The 21,762-nt window shown below is 43.3% G+C and overlaps 1 protein-coding gene across 1 annotated transcript in view; it reads right to left on the reverse strand.

Annotated features, from left to right (window-relative positions):
• The window catches only part of LOC116507906 (dystonin-like), a 183,460-nt gene that overhangs the window by 161,513 nt on the left and 185 nt on the right, over positions 1–21,762 (reverse strand). Inside the window, 1 exon segment of the mRNA XM_032216303.1 lies at positions 21,383–21,590. Within this exon segment, the coding sequence (XP_032072194.1) occupies positions 21,383–21,590 (208 nt within the window).

Genomic DNA, 21,762 nt, shown 5'->3' on the forward strand with positions numbered 1-21,762 from the left:
GGGTAGAGAAATTAATATATAACCTAAGCAAGAATAAATGTTGCTGTGCTTTTCCATATTTAAAGTGTGATTGTTATCATCCCATCTATGCTATACTTAGTCAAGTATGGGGGGGGGGGTGAGAAAAAAAGGAATATTATATATCTATTACATTCAGTTATTTATAAAAAAATAAAGGCAGCATTTAAAAAAAATCTAATAGTAAATAAGCAAATTAAAAAATGATAGAAAAAGGAGAACAAGAACTTTTATTTCATATAAAATTGGTTTCTTATGGCTGCTCTTGGGAGCAAAGAGCAGATAGTGTAGTATAGGATAAAGGGAGAGGGAGAGGGGGAGGGAGGGAGGGAGAGAGAGAGAAAGAGTGCATAATCACCACCCCAACACACGCCCCATTTCTGCTTAAAATGCATTCCTGACATGCTCTTGGGCATTACATAGTTACCAACAATTTAAAATGTTCATATTTCAGATTCATAACATCAAAAACATAAGATATTTCTTGTTCACAATATGCCGGTGCAATTTCTAAGAATGCATAAAGAAATCCTTGATGCATGAAGTAACGAATTATCCATTCAACATATGACTGCAAACCCACAATTCTTATGATTCACAAGGCACACAGGGCGTCCATTAAGAACCAGCAAAGAAGAAACATTTCTCCCAAGTATGGAGGCTAAGGTAGCCCAACTGAACATTGCTAGTGGCTGCTATCCTGCCCTTATGCACTTAAACCTTAATAAAATCAATACCTAGCACTTAAAACATCTCTGACTCACTGCAAAAATAAAACCACCAAAATCTTGGCAAAGTCACACTAATGTAACTAGGCTGCTCTAGGATATGAGAGATTATGATCCCATCAGGGAGTGCAATTTTTAAAATGGTACTTTCCTAAATTTCCTACCATTTCTAAAAATCTGGTGATATTAAACATGCTTTGTCCTAGGAGCATATTTCAGAACTGCAATGCTGTTAAGATTCAATTCAACAGTTTGGTAATGTGGAGGCAACTCCCCCCACCCCCCAATTGCTGGCAAATAAAAGAAAGATCAATATTTAAGTGTTCTATGTGAACCCAGAGCTAGTAGAAATATAAATTAAGCGCAGGACAGATCAACGTGATGTGCAACATGGTTAAGGTGACCAGACGTCCCGCTTTTGGTGGGACAGTCCCGCTTTTGAACAATTTGTCCCGTGTCCCGCGGCGTTTTTAAAAAGTCCCGATTTTTTAAAAAATTTTAATCAAGAAACACCCCCCCGGTCAATGGTGTCCCTCTTTACCAATGTTAAAATCTGGTCACCTTAAACATGGTTAACTTGGAGGGTAACCATGGCAAAAGAATTGGAAGACCATCTGTATTCTTCTTATTACTGCTATATCAGAATTGTGATATGACAGTATTGTATCTGTCAATCACATAAGGAATGGTTCTATATATGCTAAATATCTTATTGTGCTAGTTCAATTCTTTTAATCAAAGAAACAGTAATTCCTGGAAGTGAACAGCCTCAAAATGCTAGGTGTGACCAGGCGAGTGAAGCTTTGTCTGTTTTAAATGTTGCCATGCAAATTGCATGCATGTAAAAAGAGGCAGAACTTTGACTGGCACCCCATCCGGCACTTTGATATTCTTGAGGCCCCCTCACCCCACTGTGGACACCCTTGGCATTATGATGTCATTTTAAGATCTGTCTGTACTATGAAAATGTTAAGCGCCTTGTTTAAACAACACATTCAAACAATAATTACAGATTTACCAGCAGTTATAGATTAAGATGGTTATCAAAATGATTTGGAATTGCAACACCTCAGTGCTATTCATTGAAGGGATCGGTCTTATTTCAAACGTCTTTCGGATGACTTTATTTTGCAACCGCTTTAAATGTTGATAGTAACACTTGATGAATGTATTTTTACTGGTTAGCAAGTAGGGACAGGATGAGGAAGAAAAGATTGCAACGGAAATCATGGTATCCATGTGTGGTAACAGAAAATAAGCTATAATGTAAAATATGCACTATACAGCTACCTTATTGAAATGGAAAAAGGTATAGGCAAAACTTCAGATTTTCTGTAATATGATCGACCTAATGTAGTTGTAAAGCATGAAATATTTCATACTAAAATGGCTCTTTTCCAATATTCTTCCACATTTTGGTTCTCTATATCAGGAATGTCAAACTCGATTTCATTGAGGGTCGCATTAGGGGTGTGTTTGACCTCGGGGGGGGGGGCAGGGTGAGTATGGCCAAAGTGGGGGTGGCCAGATCAACATCACTCATGTCGGGGGTGCCTGTGGTGGCCCAAACACTCTGCTAGCGAGTAGAGGGTTATGTGCGGCTGTCCCAAGCTCCTTTTTCACTGGTAGAGGTGCCGCGGGCCGGTCCTTCACTGTTTCCAGGGAAGTCCCATGGGCCAGATCTAAGCACCCCACGGGTCACATCTGGCCCGCAGGCCTTGAGTCTGACACCCCTGCTCTATATCAAACTACAGGATAAATAGGGGGAAATGCTTTCTTTTCTCGGCCAACGCTGTTTTTAGATATTCTCACAGTTAATCTTACTAGACTATTCATGGATAGAACACCATCTTATGTTCTCTTGTTATGTTCTCTGAATCTTAGTATAAGCCACTTCGCTCATATGAAGTTGTTTAAGTGATTAATCTTGTGGTTGTTATCATGAAAATCAATGAAAGCTCTGCCTAAAATAGGCACATCTAGCATTTGTTTTGCTATAATCATCATGAATGATCTTTGCAGCTAGATTATTATTTTGAATTAGTCATAATTCAAATTAGTCATAATTAAGCTATTTTTGCTCTGCTAAGGCGCTATAGTCACAAACATGGTTACCTGGAGGGTAACCATGGCAAAAGAATTGTTAGACCATCTGTATTTTCATTACTGCTATACCAGAGCTGTGATACGACAGTACTGTATCTGTCAATCCAGAGGTGGGTTCCTACTAGTTCGCACCTATTCGGTAGAACCGGTTCGTCAAATCTACCGAACCGGTTAGAAGAGGTTCCACCAGTGGACCCGGAAAGCAGGCCACACCTACAGAAGAGGTTCCAAAATTTTTTGAAACCCACCACTGGTCCTTGGATATGATTATTCTACACTATCATGCTCATATTTATAAAACTCAGTGCCTCTGTGAAAGGTAAGGATGGCTACTGCATTTGTGGTGCAATCAGAACATGGCGTGTGTTGAAGTTGTTTTAACAACTTCAGAGAGAGGGCTGAAAGCCCTATGAAGCGGTATATAAGTCTAACTGCTATAACGCAAACCAAAGATGCCTTTTGAAAAACAAGTTTACATCATATTCTTATGCATGCCAGTGCTGTGTGTGGGGTAATTTGAGGTGCTCCTGACAAGTGTCGTCGGCATATTCATATCCGGTCACATGGGCGGCAAGCCACTCCCATCCGGTCACATGGGTGGCAAGCCACACCCACAAAGGAGGCCACACCCACAGAGTAGGTTCGGACAATTTTTGAAACCCACCACTGTGTCAATCACATAAAGAATGGTTCTATATACTAAATCTCTTTAGTATGTTAATTCAATAGTGAGCTTTATTTAATCAAAGGTAAGTTGTGCTCTATAAACCATCATTCCAACTTGCATGTATGGAGAGCCCTATGTACAGATTCCCAATCTGTATGACCAATAAAGAGCCACAGGTCTGAGTAAGGCTATCCTAATTCAGCCATGTATACAGAGGTCTGTTGCCTGCTTCTCCCAGATGAAGAACAGAGCTAATTTTAGCTCCGACTGGTATAAAATGTCACAACCAGCATAACTGGGTACTGTAAGTTCATCTTAGAGTAACGAGGTTTCAGTCCCATCACAGTAATCTTTCAAAGAAATCAACGGGCAGATCATGTATTCTTGCTACCATTTTTTAAGCACCTGCGTTTATTTAGAAATACAATAAAAGCAAAATTGCCAGGCATTAAATGTAGTAAAAAGCTTGCTTATTCTACTCCTTTCACTGAATCAGCACATTTCTACAGATCATGTTCTGCAGTCATATTCTGCAGTTTCATTCCTGATCAAGATGATTTAAATGCCGCTTTCACATTCTGTGCTATAAGATCTCACATTGCCAAGACTATCAAGAGATCTTTTTTTTAAAGGCTGCAGGCAAAGAATACCATTCCAATGTAAAATACCTATTATAAATCAATGGCTGGAGTCTTTAGTTGTACGTTCATTTTCCAGATGATACCTGACCCTATTGTTCCAAATTGTTCCAGTTATCTATCGGAATAATCAATGCCAATATATATCTTTGCACGTGCATAATTGTAGAATTATTTCTCAACACTGATAAGACTTACAAAAGCAAGAGAGTTCTGCATTAACCTTTCACTTCCAAAGTATTAAGCCACCAATATAAATTGCAGAAAAAGGGGGTCTCATTTTTATTTTAGAAACTTATTTTTAAACCTTCAAGAAATACAGCAGTAATTCTTCTGTGGAAGAATTTTGTCCAATTAAGTTTTGATTCTCAAGCTAATTTGTTGTGCATCAACAAACTGATGCAAATCTGAATAGTTTTTTTCTAAGGACATCCTCAGGTTTTGTCATAACACACCCTATATCAGTGATGGCGAACCTATGGCACACATGCCAGAAGTGGCACACATCTGTCTGATCACGCCAGCCATCGCCTGTTGCTCTTCTGGGTTCTGGTGCATACATTGTGCCAGCCAGCTGGCCTTCACACATACAGGAGCACCAGAAACCGGAAGGGCAGCTCCCTGAAGCACATGGACGTGCTGGGAAGCTGAGCTTCCGGTTTCTGGTATGCACATGCGTGCCGGCCAGCTGGTCTTCACACATTGTGGGACCACCAGAAAGCGGAAGAGCAGCTCCCTGGAAAACATGCATGCGCCAGGAAGCTGAGCTTCCAATTTCCGGCATGCACACGTGTGCCGGCCAGGTGATTCATGTGTCCCAGAAACCAGAAGACCAGGTGACAGGCGGCCATGTCAACGCCAGAAACTGGAAGCTGAGCTTCCCGGCACGCACACACATGCATGCCAGGGATTTGCTCTCCCAGTTTCCGGCGCTCCCTCGCGTGCATGCACAGACTCCCATTTCAGCACTCGGTGCTGAAAAGATTCGGCAACACTGCCCTGTATCTTACTGTTTCTTTAGGCAGGATGTATGCAAAGCAAATGAAAACCAAAACTTAAGAAATCCATTGTATCACATTGAATAATATTAATCCTGCAAAGTCCAAATATTTTAGTATTACATTTTACAGTTTATGATTTAAATAGTGCTCTCTTTTGCTTTTCAAAATTGAATATAAAATCTATTGCATGAAATATTTTCTCCCAAAGGGAAAAAAAAAAACCAAGGCGTTGTCTTTTTAAAAACATTCCAGGCATTCAACGATATGAATTCATAGATATTACTCTTTTAACCAAGAGTTCATATAAGTGCACTTAACTTAAAAAAACATATTACAGGTATACATTATAGGAAAATATACTTTTAAGTTACTAACTCTGTAGGTAAAGTATTTTTGATCTTGTTGCTTCAGACAATGAGTGGGGAAGAAAATTCAGCACTTTGACTTGTATTAGTTGGGTTTCACCACTTAGCAATAGCAATAGCAATAGCAGTTAGACTTATATACCGCTTCATAGGGCTTTCAGCCCTTTCTAAGCGGTTTACAGAGTCAGCATATCGCCCCCACAGTCTGGGTCCTCATTTCACCCACCTCAGAAGGATGGAAGGCTGAGTCAACCTTGAGCCGGTGAGATTTGAACCGCCGAACTGCAGATAGCAGTCAGCTGAAGTGGCCTGCAGTACTGCACTCTAACCACTGCGCCACCTCGGCACTTAAAATAAGTGCCTAGTTCTCTGACTGAATGTATCATACTAAACTATATTTTAATCATGATGTATTGCAGGGGTGTCAAACTGGCGGCCAGATGCATTGTGCACAGGCCGCACCCACCCCAGCTCCATGAAAGGAAAAAATGTTGTGATATGCCACGTGACAACAACGTGACGCCACGAGTTTGACATCTGTGCTGTATTGCACAAATTACAACTGAATTTATGTTAAAATAATATCATAAATCGTAATATATGAACCACAGTAGCTGAAACCAATATGTGTTCTGTCCCCCCTCCTTCGCTCGTTCACAGACGACAGGCAGGCAGACAGACTTAAAAGGAAATAACTTTATCAGTCCTCGGCTCCGACTGGCTGCGAGCCCAAAATGAACATAAAATCTCTGGCAAGAAGATAACAGAATGCAAAACAAAGATTTCTTACGGCAAAACCAGGTGTACAAAAAGAAAGCAAAGCACTTCTCCAAGTGTCTCTTCGGATCAGGGTTACAGAAAGCAAATCACTTCTCCAAGTGTCTCTCACAAACAAACCACGACCGATGATCAATGAACGTTGACTTCTGCAACCAGGGCGTGGCACCATCCGTCCTTTTATCTCCAAAAGACGACACTAACGAGCCCCAGCTGCATTGTTAATCCTACATCCCAATTCAACTCACAGCAAACTTCTGCTGAGTCACAACAAATACGTAAGCATTGATTCCCAAAGCACATGTGTATAATATAATTTGTTTTGGTATTGGATAAAATTTTGTGTTTTCTTGATCATGCATATTAGGTAAACTCAGACATTATGACTTATGACCCCCGTTAGCCTTATTCATCTAATATTCCAGATTAGTTTTTTGGGGGGGAAATCTAGCTTAAAATGTTAGATGAGTAATGTCAGCTGGATTCATAGAGAGAGCTAAGTCATAATGTCAGAGTTTGCTGAATAATTGTCCAAACTCAACTCTTCCTTTTAAGTTTCCAAATCTCAGTTGCAGCTCTCTGTATGATCTGAATCAAAACAGAGAATTAATGTCTTATGAGCCCTATTGGTGCAATGGTAAAAATGCACCATTGCAGGCAAACTCTGCCCACATCCTGGAGTTTGATCCTGACAGAACTCAAGGTTAATTCAGCTTTCCATCCTTCCAAGGTCCGTAAAATGAGGACCCAGGTTGTTGGGATCAATATGCAAATAATGCTTACATTGTAAACCACCAAAGGACAGCTATAAATCATTATGGGGCAGTATATAAGTTTAAATGGTATTGCTATTTGAAATAAAAAAATAGGCGATCTATAGAATTTTCACAAAACGCAGTAAACTGACAAATAAAATATAAATACTGTATTCTGTTTAAATTAATGTTTATTTATAGATGATTAAATATTCTGCAAAAGTAGGCAATGATGGGAAACAAAGAACAGAATTATATAATTTATTCCATTCATATTCAATTATACAAAGATTGATAGAAGAGAGATTCTGCCCCATATGAAGCAAATGGATTTTGCCATATTGTTACTTAATATCGGGGTGTCAAACTCATGGACCGGATTCGGCCTACAGGTTGCTTAAATCTGGACCATGGGGCTAGCCTGGAAATATGAAAGGACCAGCCCTTGATGCATGACCCGTCAAATGCGCGCTTGACAAAAGCGCGCCGACAAAACCACGGCGAGAAAACCACGAGTTTGAAATCGCGCCCACAAAAGCGCGCCGACAAAAGCGCGATTAGGGTTAAGGTAAGGGTTAGGGTTATTACGTCGTTTTCGTGTTGTTTGTTGATGGCGCGCTTTTGTCAGCGCGCTTTTGTCAGCGCCCTTCTGTGGGCGCGATTTCGAACGCGTGGTTTTCTCGCTGCGGTTTTGTCGCCGCGCTTTTGTCGAGCGCGCATTTGTCGGTGAACCCCCATGACGCCTCTGCTAGCCAAAAATGCTGCTAGAAGCTGGGTAGGCCGAAAAGGAGGCACGGGGGGAACACGCAGTCCCCCCACATCCCATTTTGGCTGGCAGGGTGCTGCAGGAGGCGCCCGTCACAGCTCTCCCCTCCACACTCCCCTCAATAGGGAATCCAGATTCATTTAACAACCACATTACTAACTAAACAGCTGCACTGATTCACTTAACAACTGTGGCAAGAGAGGTCATGAAATGGAGCAAAACTCAGTTAGCAATGGAAATTTGGGGCTCAATTGTGGCCATAAGTCAATGACTACCTGTATTATTTCTTTGATGTTTTTGCTAAATGTTCAAGGCAGATAATAAACATTATCTAATTCAAACCTTGGGAGGGAAATCCAAATTCTATCCAATCCAAACCTTAAAAGGATATCTGAGATTCTAAAATAAACAGAAAATGAACATGAACCCACAGTAATTCAGGTTCACGTTAGGTATCCCTCACCAGAAGCTCCTGATAATCCTTCTAACCGTGTCCCTATCGTTATCCACAGTTTATTCCTTTGCACCATACTGTATAAAATAAAGGCTACAAAGATTTGGAGGAAATATCAGCATTATTGTATGAAGGTCCTATCATCAAATAAGGGCATAAACCTTCTTTTGAACCTTTGATGGATTAGTAGCCAATTCCATGTTTGCTAGTTTCTTGCTTTGGATAGCAGGATCCTTATCTCACTAATTCTTTAAAATGACTTTATCAGATCATTATACTATGCTCATATTACAGATTTAATGGTGGGGAATGAGGCTGAGAGGTCACGGATTGCCAAGGCCATCAGTCCCAATTAAACTAAGACTTGAGGAAATGTTTTATTGCAAATAAACTGATTCATAAAGGAAAAAAGTTTTCTAAACGTGAGCTCATTTGAAGGATAAACTCTTTTTAATTGGTGCATGATTTCTTCAACAAAATTGGATTGGTTCTCATCTCCAAATTTAATTAGCAAGCTTCTGTCATTTTGGTATAAGTAGCAATAGCAGTTAGATTTATATACCGCTTCATAGGGCTTTCAGCCCTCTCTAAGCGGTTTACAGAGTCAGCATATTGCCCCCAACAATCCGGGTCCTCATTTTACCCACCTTGGAAGGATGGAAGGCTGAGTCAACCCTGAGCCGGTGAGATTTGAACAGCCGAACTGCAGAACTGCAGTCAGCTGAAGTAGCCTGCAGTGCTGCATTTAACCACTGTGCCACCTCGGCTCTCTCATAAGTGGTCCAGGTCTCATGGTAAAACCATTATTTCAGCTCAAGGGCATGTATGACTAATAAATACATTGTAAATGAAGCGAAAGTCTACGCAAATATGTTGCAAATAAAAAAATCTATGACTCTACTTCCTTACTGAAAACTGTCAAGAATATACTCTGAGACTATTGGGATTTTTAAGCGAAATGTTTCATTCAAGACATGGTTTGGTTACATCCTAATTTAAATATGGCATCTTGCTCCGTCACTTTGATTTTGAACCACTGACAAAATTAATGCTGTCTTTTAAAGATGAAAGTTAAATAGGCGGTAGCATTCAAAAAGCAAAGGCATCCCTTTGGATCATTTTCAGAGAAAGAGCAAAGCAGCTACAATTCTCTGTTCACGAAAAAGGGGTTGTATTTGAATTTAATTCTGAGATGGTCAAATTTTTCTTCATCAGAAGCTCTAAAGCACATGTCAAACTCACGACATCAAATTTCCGCCATGTGATGTTTTGTGACTTTTTCCACGTCAGAGAGATGGAGTGGGTGTGGCCTGCATATGACGCATCCGGCCTGCGGGGGCGCCAGTTTGACACGCCTGCTCTAGAGATCCTATGTGTAAAACAGCAAAAATGTTAATGCAGTGTTTCTCAACCTTGGCAACTTGAAGATGTCCGGACTTCAACTCCCAGAATTCCCCAGCCAGCATTCGCTGGCTGGGGAATTCTGGGAGTTGAAGTCCGGACATCTTCAAGTTGCCAAGGTTGAGAAACACTGTGTTAATGTATCAGATGCAACCAATTGGTGACTTCATCATGAATCCCAATACATCTTTCATAGTTCTTTAATTATCACGATGGTGGAATAATTGTCAGGTATAGATTGCCACAACTAAATCTTACTTAGCAAGACAGACATTATGTTTTATGTTTAAAGCAACTGTAGAAATGTACATATGTGGTGTCCACCAATGGTGGGTTTCAAAAATTTTTCGAACCTACTCTGTGGGTGTGGCCTCCTTTGTGGGAGTGGCTTGCTGGCCATGTGACCTGGTGGGAGTGGCTTGCCGGCCATGTGTTCTCTCTCTCTCTCTCTCTCTTTCCTTCCTTTTCTCTCTCTGTCCCTTTTTCCTTTTTTTCTTTCATCTCTCTCTCACTTTCTCTTTCTTTTTTCTATTTTTCTTTTTTTTCTTCCTTTCTTTCTCTTTCTCTTTCTGTGTGAGTGTGTGTGTGTGTGTGTGTCAGTGGTAGGTTTCAAAAAATTTTGGAACCTCTTCTGTAGGTGTGGCCTGCTTTCTGGTGGAACCTCTTCTAACCGGTAGATTTGACGAACTGGTTCTACCGAACTGGTGCAAACTGGTAGGAACCCACCTCTGGTGTCCACCTTAAATATCAGTAAGCTATCAAACCTCATTGAATATGATTTTGAAATCAGTCATCTGCTAATCATGCTCAGTGTCATGTGATTCCCACCCACAAGATCAGCAGTCAGGTTTTTACAGCTGACACTGCTAGTTACAGTATTTAACAGCTGGGCTGCACAAAACTTAGTATTCTGATAACGTGCAAGAGTACTTTAAGGAGATTTTTAAAAAACAAGCATGTGATTATATCTTGAATTCATAAGCAGAAGCTGAACTTTTTTTTTTTTTTTTTTTTTTTGTTTATTATTTATAGGCCGCCCTTTTCCCTGAGGGGACTCAGGGCGGCTTACAATTTATAGGGAGGGGGATACAAGACAATAAAACAATAAACATGAAAACAGTGCAAGTAAAAATAAAACACAACATTCATCATTCGGGTGGGGACAGATTACGATCTTTATCCCCAGGCCTGATGGGATAGCCAGGTCTTGAGGGCTGTGCGGAAGGTCTGGAGGGTGGTGAGGGTACGAATCTCCACGGGGAGTTCGTTCCAAAGGGTCGGAGCTACTACTGAGAAGGCTCTCCTCCGCGTAGTTGCCAGTCGACACTGACTGGCAGATGGAACTCGGAGGAGGCCTAATCTGTGCGATCTAATAGGTCGCAAGGAGGTAATTGGCAGGAGGCGGTCTCTCAAGTACGCAGATCCACTACCATGAAGGGCTTTATGGGTGGTAAGTAGCAACTTCCTATTTTTTTGATAAAAGATAGAACAATACTTTACAAGGTATAGTATGTTCAACATTATATGAAATGCTACTCCCTATCGATAGTATGCATTATAGCTATTCTTTGAAGATTGGGTCAGTAACCATTCCAAGGTTATTCCAGTGAAGTCATCAATGACATACTGATAGCTTGAGACTACATTATTCTGTAATGACTTTTCCATTTCTTTCCATTTTTGTGAGTCCAAAAGCCTATACGGGTGTTTTCCAAGTGACTTATACAATATTTCCCAAACTTTCAAATAAAGTCATCCACTGATCAACCATTTAAAAAGAAGAAGAAAGAGAATAAGGATTTGCTGAGGTTTAGGCTAGATAATCCTTGTTCTTTTTTTATCATTGTAAAGCTTCTTCTATCTTTCAAACGTCAAGACATCATGTCCCTGCCTGAAACGGTTCTTGGGAGAACAGCGCATATTCTATCTAGGAAAAAGTAACAGATCATCCCACAATTTCTAGAAACAATTTCATGCTATAATTTGGATACACAATAGATTTCACATCCCTTAATTCAGCAAGAGATCTCCCCAGTTCTTTGGGGTTCTGCCAACGTAGATATGTTTTCTGTTTAACTCTAGCCACACCACAGTGCTATTCCAAGTCTACTGAACTGGCATGGCTACAACTTTTATTATTAATAGAAGGCGAATTTGGATTTGCAACTTTCTTTTTGACCTATCACTGTGTTAGAAGCAAAAAAATATCCCATCAATATTTAGACACATATAATAAGAATATGCAATCCTAGACAGTGAATGTGTACCAAGGCCCACTGCAATCCTTTCATAATTGTGTCCAAATGATTCACAACTGTTAGGACCTTCTGTAATGCCTGAGGTTACAACATAAATGGAGGAAAATAACCGATCAATGGGAATATATGTGCAACGTGCGTAAAAATCAAGGTGGTACAGAGGCTTCAGAATCTTTGACTAGGAATGCAGAGAATTCTTACACAGTAATAAAGAGATAAATTAAACGAGACAATTAATACAAATAAGTGAGCAGAGGTTTAATTTCAAGGAAACATACAAAGGATTGCAGGTTTTTTTTTTATTGTCATACCGTTTACAATTAATTTATAAAGTTTCAATGTTTTCATTATACATTGAATTATACTATCATAATTTGGTAACTTGGAAGTTGGAAAGAAAATTTAAATTAAAAAAGGTGTTTAGAACTATTATACTGAATAGGTCAATGTTTATTACTAAAGCAGAGAACCACAGTAACAATATTCCTCCTTTATAACCAGTCCAGCAAAAACTTAGCTAATTGAAGTCTAATGCTATTTAATTGTTAGATGTAGCACATGGCCCTTCATTGCACAGACACAATTGATTATAGACACAAAGGAATCATCAAATACATTTTAATGTTCCATATATTCTATGTGACTCACTATAGATTACTATAACTAGTCAAATCGATTGAAGATTGAACATGATGATGTTCTTTTTTTCTCTTTCAATAATGAATACTAAAAAGGGTTACTGTCATGTCATTTAAAAGCTATTGACAGACATCACTTAAAAGACTGCTTAACGTGAATACAATCTTCCAGTCTTTCTCTTACTACTTGCTGGCACAAAGAGTGTTACAGATACAATTTATAAAAGAGCTGGGGGCCCACAAAATATTTGAGTTTTGCCATAAATGTTGGTTATAGCTATTGCATTGCCTCAATCTCATTGCTTTAAATATCACGAGGAAATCTACTTATTTCAAGTGAATATCTAGCAATAATTTACAGTTTTATTCGTATCTCATAAGAGGACTTTAAAGCCAGCTTTTTTAACAAATAGAAGTAAATGGATTTCACTATGCAGATTAAAATTTCCAGGGAGTTTTTTTTTCCTAAAAGGCCTTCTGCTGTTGCCCTTACCCAATGCAAGATGCTAAGTCATCCTTCTAACATTAGTTGTCTATGAGCTTCAACAGGATGGAGTTTTAAGCACAGATAGGCATGGCAATGGAAAGTGTTAGCGTGCATTTTTATTTTTAAATTGGCTTTATCGCTCCCACAATAAAGGATTGTGTGTTTGTGTGACAGAGAGAGAGAGAAAGAGAAAGAGAGAGAGAGAGGGAGGGAGGGAGAGAGAAAGAGAGAGAGAGGGAGAGAAAGAGAGAGGGAGAAAGAGAGAGAGAGGGAGGGAGGGAGGGAGGGAGAGTGAGAGAGAGAGAAAGAGAGAGAGAGGGAGAGAGGGAGGGAGAGAGAGAGAGAGAGGGAGAGAAAGAGAGAGGGAGAAAGAGAGAGGGAGGGAGGGAGGGAGAGAGAGAGAGGGAGAGAGAGAGAGAGAGAGAGAAGACCTAGCCAGAATTAGTTAAGTTATTCAGACAGCAATGATGCAAAAATGAAAACTGGTAGACAAATATAAGGCAGGACTGAATCATCTCAGTGACAGACCAGTAACCTTGTCCTTCTCATCCCAGAAAGGGATGAAAAACGTAGCAACTTCTAAGTGCTTTCTAAGGATCCCTCCACTTCTGTAAGACAAGAGATCTCAGCAGGATCTACCTCTCTTCTGCTGAGATTCTATAGTCCCAGGGACTGGATTCCTCCACCTGTTCCTCTGCAAACGACCCCCCCCCCCAAAAAAGCAATTACCACTCCAGATCCTCAGCACTGCGGCCCCCCCCTATGGATCCTTTACTCCCAACTTCTAAGGATCCCTCCACTTCTGTAAGACAAGAGATCTCAGCAGGATCTACCTCTCTTCTGCTGAGATTCTATAGTCCCAGGGACCGGATTCCCCCACCTGTTCCTCTGCAAACGACCCCCCCCAAAGCAATCACCACTCCAGATCATCCAGCACTGCAGCCCCCCCATGGATCCTTTCCTCCCAACTTCTAAGGATCCCTCCACTTCTGTAAGACAAGAGATCTCAGCAGGATCCACCTCCCTTCTGCTGAGATTCTATAGTCCCAGGGACCTGTTCCTCTGCAAACGCCCCCCCCCCCAAAAGCAATTACCACTCCAGATCATCCAGCACTGCAGCCCCCCTTTACTCCTCCTTTACTCCTTGGACACAAGACTTTACCTTTGTATTTCTCCAGGACATCCTCGTAAGCCTGCAAGTACTCCTGCTCCTCGGTGTAGGCGCGACCCCCAGGAGAAACAAAACCAGCCATGCTTCCAAGTTTTTTGGACCCCGCCTCGGATCAGGTGGCGCCGAGGCTCCCGGCCGCCTGGAAGCCTTCGGAGGGAGAGAAGGAAGGCAGGGAGAGGGAGGCGCAAGGGAGGCTGGAGGGAAGGAGGGCTCTCTACCGCGGACCGAGGAAACGCCCAGAGCCCCCCTCCTCTCCCGACGGCGGCGTGGGAGCACGTGTGTGTCGCCAATCGGGGAACAGGCTTCCCTTCCTCCCTTCTCGGATTTCACGGGGTTTTAGGACGGTCGACGGGGAAGCGTGCACGGATGCCACCGGCCGGCTTTGGAAGGTGACCCTTCCAAGCGCTCCGGCTCTGCTTGCAACGGCCTCCCGCAAGCCGCGCGGCTTCGGCTTCTGCCGCATTCGCTTTTCCTCGCTTGCAAATCGCAGCGCGCTGGATGGAGTCCACCCGCGTTGTTGTAGCGCCTGGCTCGAAGGGACCCGGCGCAGTGTTTCTCAAGCTTGGCAACTTGAAGATGTCTGGACTTCAACTCCCAGAATTCCCCAGCCAGCATTCGCTGGCTGGGGAATTCTGGGAGTTGAAGTCCGGACATCTTCAAGTTCCCACGGTTGAGAAACACTGGACCAGGGAATTCTGGGAGTTGAAGTCTGGACATCTTCAAGTTACCAAGGTTGAGAAACACTGGACCAGGGAATTCTGGGAGTTGAAGTCCGGACATCTTCAAGTTACCAAGGTTGAGAAACACTGTTAACGTATCAGATGCAACCAATTGGTGACTTCATCATTGGTAACTTGAAGATGTCCGGACTTCAACTCCCAGAATTCCCCAGCCAGCGAATGCTGGCTGGGGAATTCTGGGAGTTGAAGTCCGGACATCTTCAAGTTGCCCAGGTTGAGAAACACTGGACCAGGGTTCGAGTTATCGCTTTACAGCGGAACACGGAGCCCGTCGGCCCGATAGGAAAGGGGCTCGGGGGTGGGGTGGGGGGCTGTGGCACCCTCGCCTTCTCTTAACCGATTGCCGGAATCGGGGGGGCTTGAATGTGGTTGTAGTATACAAGAGCCCAGGTGGGGGAAGACGACGTACTCGTGAATGTACGTAGTCTGAGGATGCAGATTGTTGGGGGCGATATGCTGACTCTGTAAACCGCTTAGAGAGGGCTGAAATCCCTATGAAGCGGTATATAAGTCTAACTGCTATTAAGATTCATCCTCGTCAATGCACGATAGATAGAAAGGCTGGCTCGGTGGCCACCTCCTCTACTCAGCGGCTGCAACCTAGGAGTACGCACCAACAACGGGTGGAGCGCAGTCAAATCGGAGTTAGGCTCCATCCGCCCCCGTTTTGCTCAAAGCACCATCGGAGCCAGGTTTTGTGGCTACTTCAGCTGACTGCAGTTCTGCAGTTCGGCGGTTCAAATCTCACCGGCTCAAGGTTGACTCAGCCTTCCATCCTTCCGAGTTGGGTAAAATGAGGACCCAGACTGTGGGGGCGATATGCTGACTCTGTAAACTGCTTAGAGAGGACTGAGAGCCCTATGAAGCGGTATATAAGTCTAACTGCTATTGCTATCTATCTATCTATCTATCTATCTATCTATCTATCTATCTATCTCTATATCTCTGTCTGTCTGTCTGTCTGTCTGTCTGTCTATCTCTATATCTCTGTCTGTCTGTCTATCTATCTATCTATCATCTATCTATCTATCTATCTATCTATCTATCTATCATCTATCTATCTATCTATCATCTATCTATCTATCTATCTATCTATCTATCTGACGATATGCTGACTCTGTAAACCGCTTAGAGAGGGCTGAAAGCCCTATGAAGCGGTATATAAGTCTAACTGCTATTGCTATCTATCTATCTATCTATCTATCTATCTATCTATCTATCTATCTATCTGACGATATGCTGACTCTGTAAACCGCTTAGAGAGGGCTGAAAGCCCTATGAAGCGGTATATAAGTCTAACTGCTATTGCTATCTATCTATCTATCTATCTATCTATCTATCTATCTATCTATCTATCTATCTCTATATCTCTGTCTGTCTGTCTGTCTGTCTATCTATCTATCTATCTATCTCTATATCTCTCTGTCTGTCTATCTATCTATCTATCTATCTATCTATCATCTATCTATCTATCTATCATCTATCTATCTATCTATCTATCTATCTATCTATCTATCATCTATCTATCTATCTATCTATCTGACGATATGCTGACTCTGTAAACCACTTAGAGAGGGCTGAAAGCCCTATGAAGCGGTATATAAGTCTAACTGCTATTGCTATCTATCTATCTATCTATCTATCTATCATCTATCTATCTATCTATCTATCTCTATATCTCTGTCTGTCTGTCTGTCTGTCTATCTATCTATCTATATCTCTGTCTGTCTGTCTGTCTATCTATCTATCTATCTATCTCTATATCTCTGTCTGTCTGTCTGTCTATCTATCTATCTATATCTCTGTCTGTCTGTCTGTCTATCTATCTGTCTATCTATCTATCTATCTATCTATCTATCTATCTATCTATCTATCTGACGATATGCTGACTCTGTAAACCGCTTAGAGAGGGCTGAAAGCCCTATGAAGCGGTATATAAGTCTAACTGCTATTGCTATTGTGTTTCCCCCCCTTTGGAAACAGCTGTCACTCACATACCAGACCCACCGCCGAGGCTCCCTTTCTTTCCAACCCTCTTTCTTTCTCTCTCTTCTCCCGTTTTCCAAAAGCTCCCGAGAGGGAGGAAAAACCTGCCGCCTCCACGGATGGCCGAACGGGACTTGGGTACTTTTAAGGGCGCTTAAAAACGCGCTTCCACCGACCCTCCTTTCTCTGCTTGGTGGGTAGGGAGCTGGCGTATTTACCCAGCCCTCCCTCTCCGCTCTTTCTCTTTTTTTGTCCTCAGTGCTTTTGCGAGCGGTTGTTTTCATTTTCCCAGGCACAGCGCCTCTGCTGAGCGGCCGCCTCCTCCGCTCCGGCTCCCCCCCCTTCTCGGATGCTTCGGACACGCCGTCGCAACGCCAAGAATAACTCGGCGCGTCCCTCTTCCCTTCCCACCCCTCCCCAAGCCTCTGACCCGTTCGGAGAGGATGGAGGTGAATAGCAATAGCAATAGCAGTTAGACCTATATACCGCTTCATAGGGCTTTCAGCCCTCTCTAAGCGGTTAACAGAGTCAGCATATCGCCCCCCACAGTCTGGGTCCTCATTTCACCCACCTCGGAAGGATGGAAGGCTGAGTCAACCCTGAGCCGGTGGGATTTGAAAAGCCGAACTGCAGATAGCAGTCAGCTGAAGTGGCCTGCAACACACACACATATATATCTTGGGCTGGCCATCACACACACACACACATATATATGTTCTTTTATTTGTGCTGATAAATATATAAATATACACACACACACACACACACACATATATATATATACACACATACATACATACACACATATCTTGGGCTGGCCATCACACACACACACACACACACACACACACACATATATATCTTGGGCTGGCGAACACACACACACACACACACACACACATATATATATCTTGGGCTGGCCATCACACACACACACACACACACACATATCTATCTATCTTGGGCTGGCCAACACACACAAACACATATATCTTGGGCTGGCCATCACACACACACACACACACACACACACACACACATATATATATCTTGGGCTGGCCATCACAGACAGACATATACATATTTACATATACATATACATATACATATACATATACATATACATATACATATACATATACATATACATATACATATACATATACATATATATATATATATATATATATATATATATATATATATATATATATATATCTTGGGCTGGCCATGACAACGAGAAGCAGTTTTGCCTTTTCCCCAAATACAGACAGACACACACACACACACATCTTGGGCTGGCCATGACAACAACAACAACCGCCGCCGCGCTAGAGCCGGGAGTGGCGGAAGGCCAAAAGGCGGATCCAACGTCCTGCAGGTGTCACCGCCGGTCACTGTTTCAAAGCCACGTGCCTGGCTCAAGAAGGAACGCGCATGCGCTTACTTGCGGAGCAAAAACAACCCCTCCCTCTTCCTGATCTCATCCCCCTCCCCAATTCCCCTGCCCCGCTGGGTCTGGGAATCCGGAGTCCGCCTTCGCCCGGGCCACGCTTAACCCTTTTATTCCCAGTTGCCCCGCTCCTAACCACTGAAATCTCCCACGCCCGGAGAGCCAACCCCTCGCTATTATTCCACCAGGTCCGCCGGTCTTAAATTTACTACTAGTTTACTACTACTAGCTGGTGATTCTCAAGACCCCAACGGGGTGACTTTGCAGCTTTCTCCGGGAGCATCAAAGTACAACAGAGGGCGCTTCTCCCTGCGCCGCTGTGGCCACTGCAAAGCCAGCTCTGGCGGTCAGCGGAACAGCAGGCTGGGAGTTCGTCCCCTCCCTCCCTCCCTCCTCCTCCTCCTCCTCCTCCTGGTCGGTTCCATCTCCAACCAGAGCAAGTTCCGGAAGTGATTTGCAAGCCGCAGTCCGGGAGCCGACGAAGGAACAAGGAGGGGGGGGGGGTGTTAAGGACCGCGAGCAAAATCCTTTCGTTTTCCCACGCCTTGCAAAGAAGACTCGCAAATCGGCGCTTCGCATTCCAAAGACTTCAGCCTTTCCCCCCCGCTATGTTTTACAAACGCTTGCAAAGCAGGTTCGTCTTTCGGGGAGATGCGTCGATATAAGGACCGCTGCGGGCTCTTGTCTCTTAAGGCAGTGTTTCTCAACCTTGGCGACTTTTAAGTCCTGTGGACTTCAACTCCCAGAATCCCCCATCCAGCATAGCTGGCTGGGGAATTCTGGGAGTTGAAGTCCACAGGACTTAAAAGTCGCCACGGTTGAGAAACACTGCTCTAAGGTCTCCCTGGGAATAACGTTGTTGACCACCGCAGGCTCTATGTGATTTCTCAGCGCATATAAATCCAATAAATAAACAAAACAACAAGCTTCGTTTGCTTCCTTTTTCTGGAGAGTCCCAGTCTTGCTGCTCCTCTAAGCAAGCTTCTGAATGGCTCTCGCGATCTGCTGTCTCTGGGGCGGGAGGTGGGAGATTTTATTATATATTAAATTTATTGGGAGTCTCTTTTATTGGTGTTCTACTGTCTTGAATGTGGTTTGACACTTTGTAAGCCGCCTTGGCAACAGGAGGCAATATAAATTCAATAATAAACAAATAAACGTGTCTGAAACTGGGTGGCAGCGAGATCCTCTTCCTTGTTCTTATTGGTGGCGGGGGGGGGGGGGGTCCACGGCGGTCGAACCCAGGCAAGATCCCTTCAAGCACAAGGCCAAGTCGGACGAAGGAGGAGCTCTGTTTAAACGCACTCAACACCAATCTAAGTGAAAGCAATTCCCACAGCCCAGATAGCACGAGCACAAGGCGGGGCGGGGGTCTGACTAAGTGTTATGTGTACACACACACACACAGACAAAATGTTAAACCAGTGTTTCTCACACACACAGACAAAATGTTAAACCAGTGTTTCTCTCTCTCACACACACACACACACACACACACACACACAGAATGTTAAACCAGTGTTTCTCTCACACACACACACTCACACACACAGAGAATGTTAAACCAGTGTTTCTCACACACACACTCACACACAGAATGTTAAACCAGTGTTTCTCACACACACACTCACTCACACACAGAATGTTAAACCAGTGTTTCTCACACACACACTCACACACACAGAATGTTAAACCAGTGTTTCTCACACACAGACTCACACACACACAGAATGTTAAACCAGTGTTTCTCACACACTCACTCACACACACACAGAATGTTAAACCAGTGTCTCACACACTCACTCACACACACACAGAATGTTAAACCAGTGTTTCTCACACTCACACACACACACAGAATGTTAAACCAGTGTTTCTCACACACACACTCACTCACACACAGAGAGAATGTTAAACCAGTGTTTCTCACACACACACTCACACACACAGAATGTTAAACCAGTGTTTCTCACACACAGACTCACACACACACAGAATGTTAAACCAGTGTTTCTCACAGACTCACACACACACAGAATGTTAAACCAGTGTTTCTCACACACACACTCACACACACACAGAATGTTAAACCAGTGTTTCTCACACACTCACTCACACACACAGAATGTTAAACCAGTGTTTCTCACACTCACACACACACACAGAATGTTAAACCAGTGTTTCTCACACACACACTCACACACACACAGAATGTTAAACCAGTGTTTCTCACACACACACTCACACACACACAGAATGTTAAACCAGTGTTTCTCACACACTCACTCACACACACAGAATGTTAAACCAGTGTTTCTCACACACTCACTCACACACACACAGAATGTTAAACCAGTGTTTCTCACACACACACTCACACACACACAGAATGTTAAACCAGTGTTTCTCACACACACACTCACTCACACACAGAGAGAATGTTAAACCAGTGTTTCTCAACCTTGGCCACTTGAAGATGTCCGGACTTCAACTCCCAGAATTCCCCAGCCAGCGAATGCTGCCTGGGGAATTCTGGGAGTTGAAGTCCGGACATCTTCAAGTGGCCAAGGTTGAGAAACACTGCGTTCAATCATCTGTTTCGTTTACATCGGACGGGCGATTTTCGCGATCTTCACTTCTAATGCAATTTCAAGGCTTGCCGCTGTTCCGCTTCTACCTCCAAACGCGTTCATCCGCCCAGACAGAAGACCGGGCTGAAATAGCTTAGTCACCGATCCCCCAAAAGCCCAGCCCTCCGGACAGCGATCTTAACAACGCTTAAACCCCTCGGAACTCAATGCAACTTAACTCCCGAGCCCGCATAGAATACACAGAACGACGCTATAAGCGAGCAATACAGTCAATCACTTTACGCCCCTACACCACAAATGCACAATTCCCACCATGCAATGGAAGTTTTTTTTCTCTCTTCTCGGCGTAGCTTACTCTCTCCCCCCCAATCTGGTGTCTTACCGGCTATCCTGAGCACAGCTCTCTCGGCTGGATCCAGCACAGATCCCCCTTGGATCTTCCTCTTGGATCTCTCGTGCCTTGGTAGGTTCCACGGGAGGGTGTCGCCCGGAGCCGGAGAGAGGGAGCCGGATTTTGGGCTGAAATCCTCCTCGTCGGAAAAATCCGCAGAGGAGGAAACGGAGCATCGGTAGGAAGCGTTCCCCGAGCTCTGGAGGAGAAAAGACGGGAGAAGGAGGAGGAGGAAGAGGTATGAGCATTGTAGCGCCAGCAACAACGGAGGTAGACATTTTTGCCCCCCCTTCGGAACCAAGTTCGATCCCCCTCAACCTGAAAAGGGGACGCTACCCACCTACCGCCACTGACTCGCAGGCTACCCGCGT

This window comes from Thamnophis elegans, chromosome 4 (assembly GCF_009769535.1).
Source record: "Thamnophis elegans isolate rThaEle1 chromosome 4, rThaEle1.pri, whole genome shotgun sequence".
Classification (NCBI taxonomy): Eukaryota; Metazoa; Chordata; class Lepidosauria; order Squamata; family Colubridae; genus Thamnophis; species Thamnophis elegans.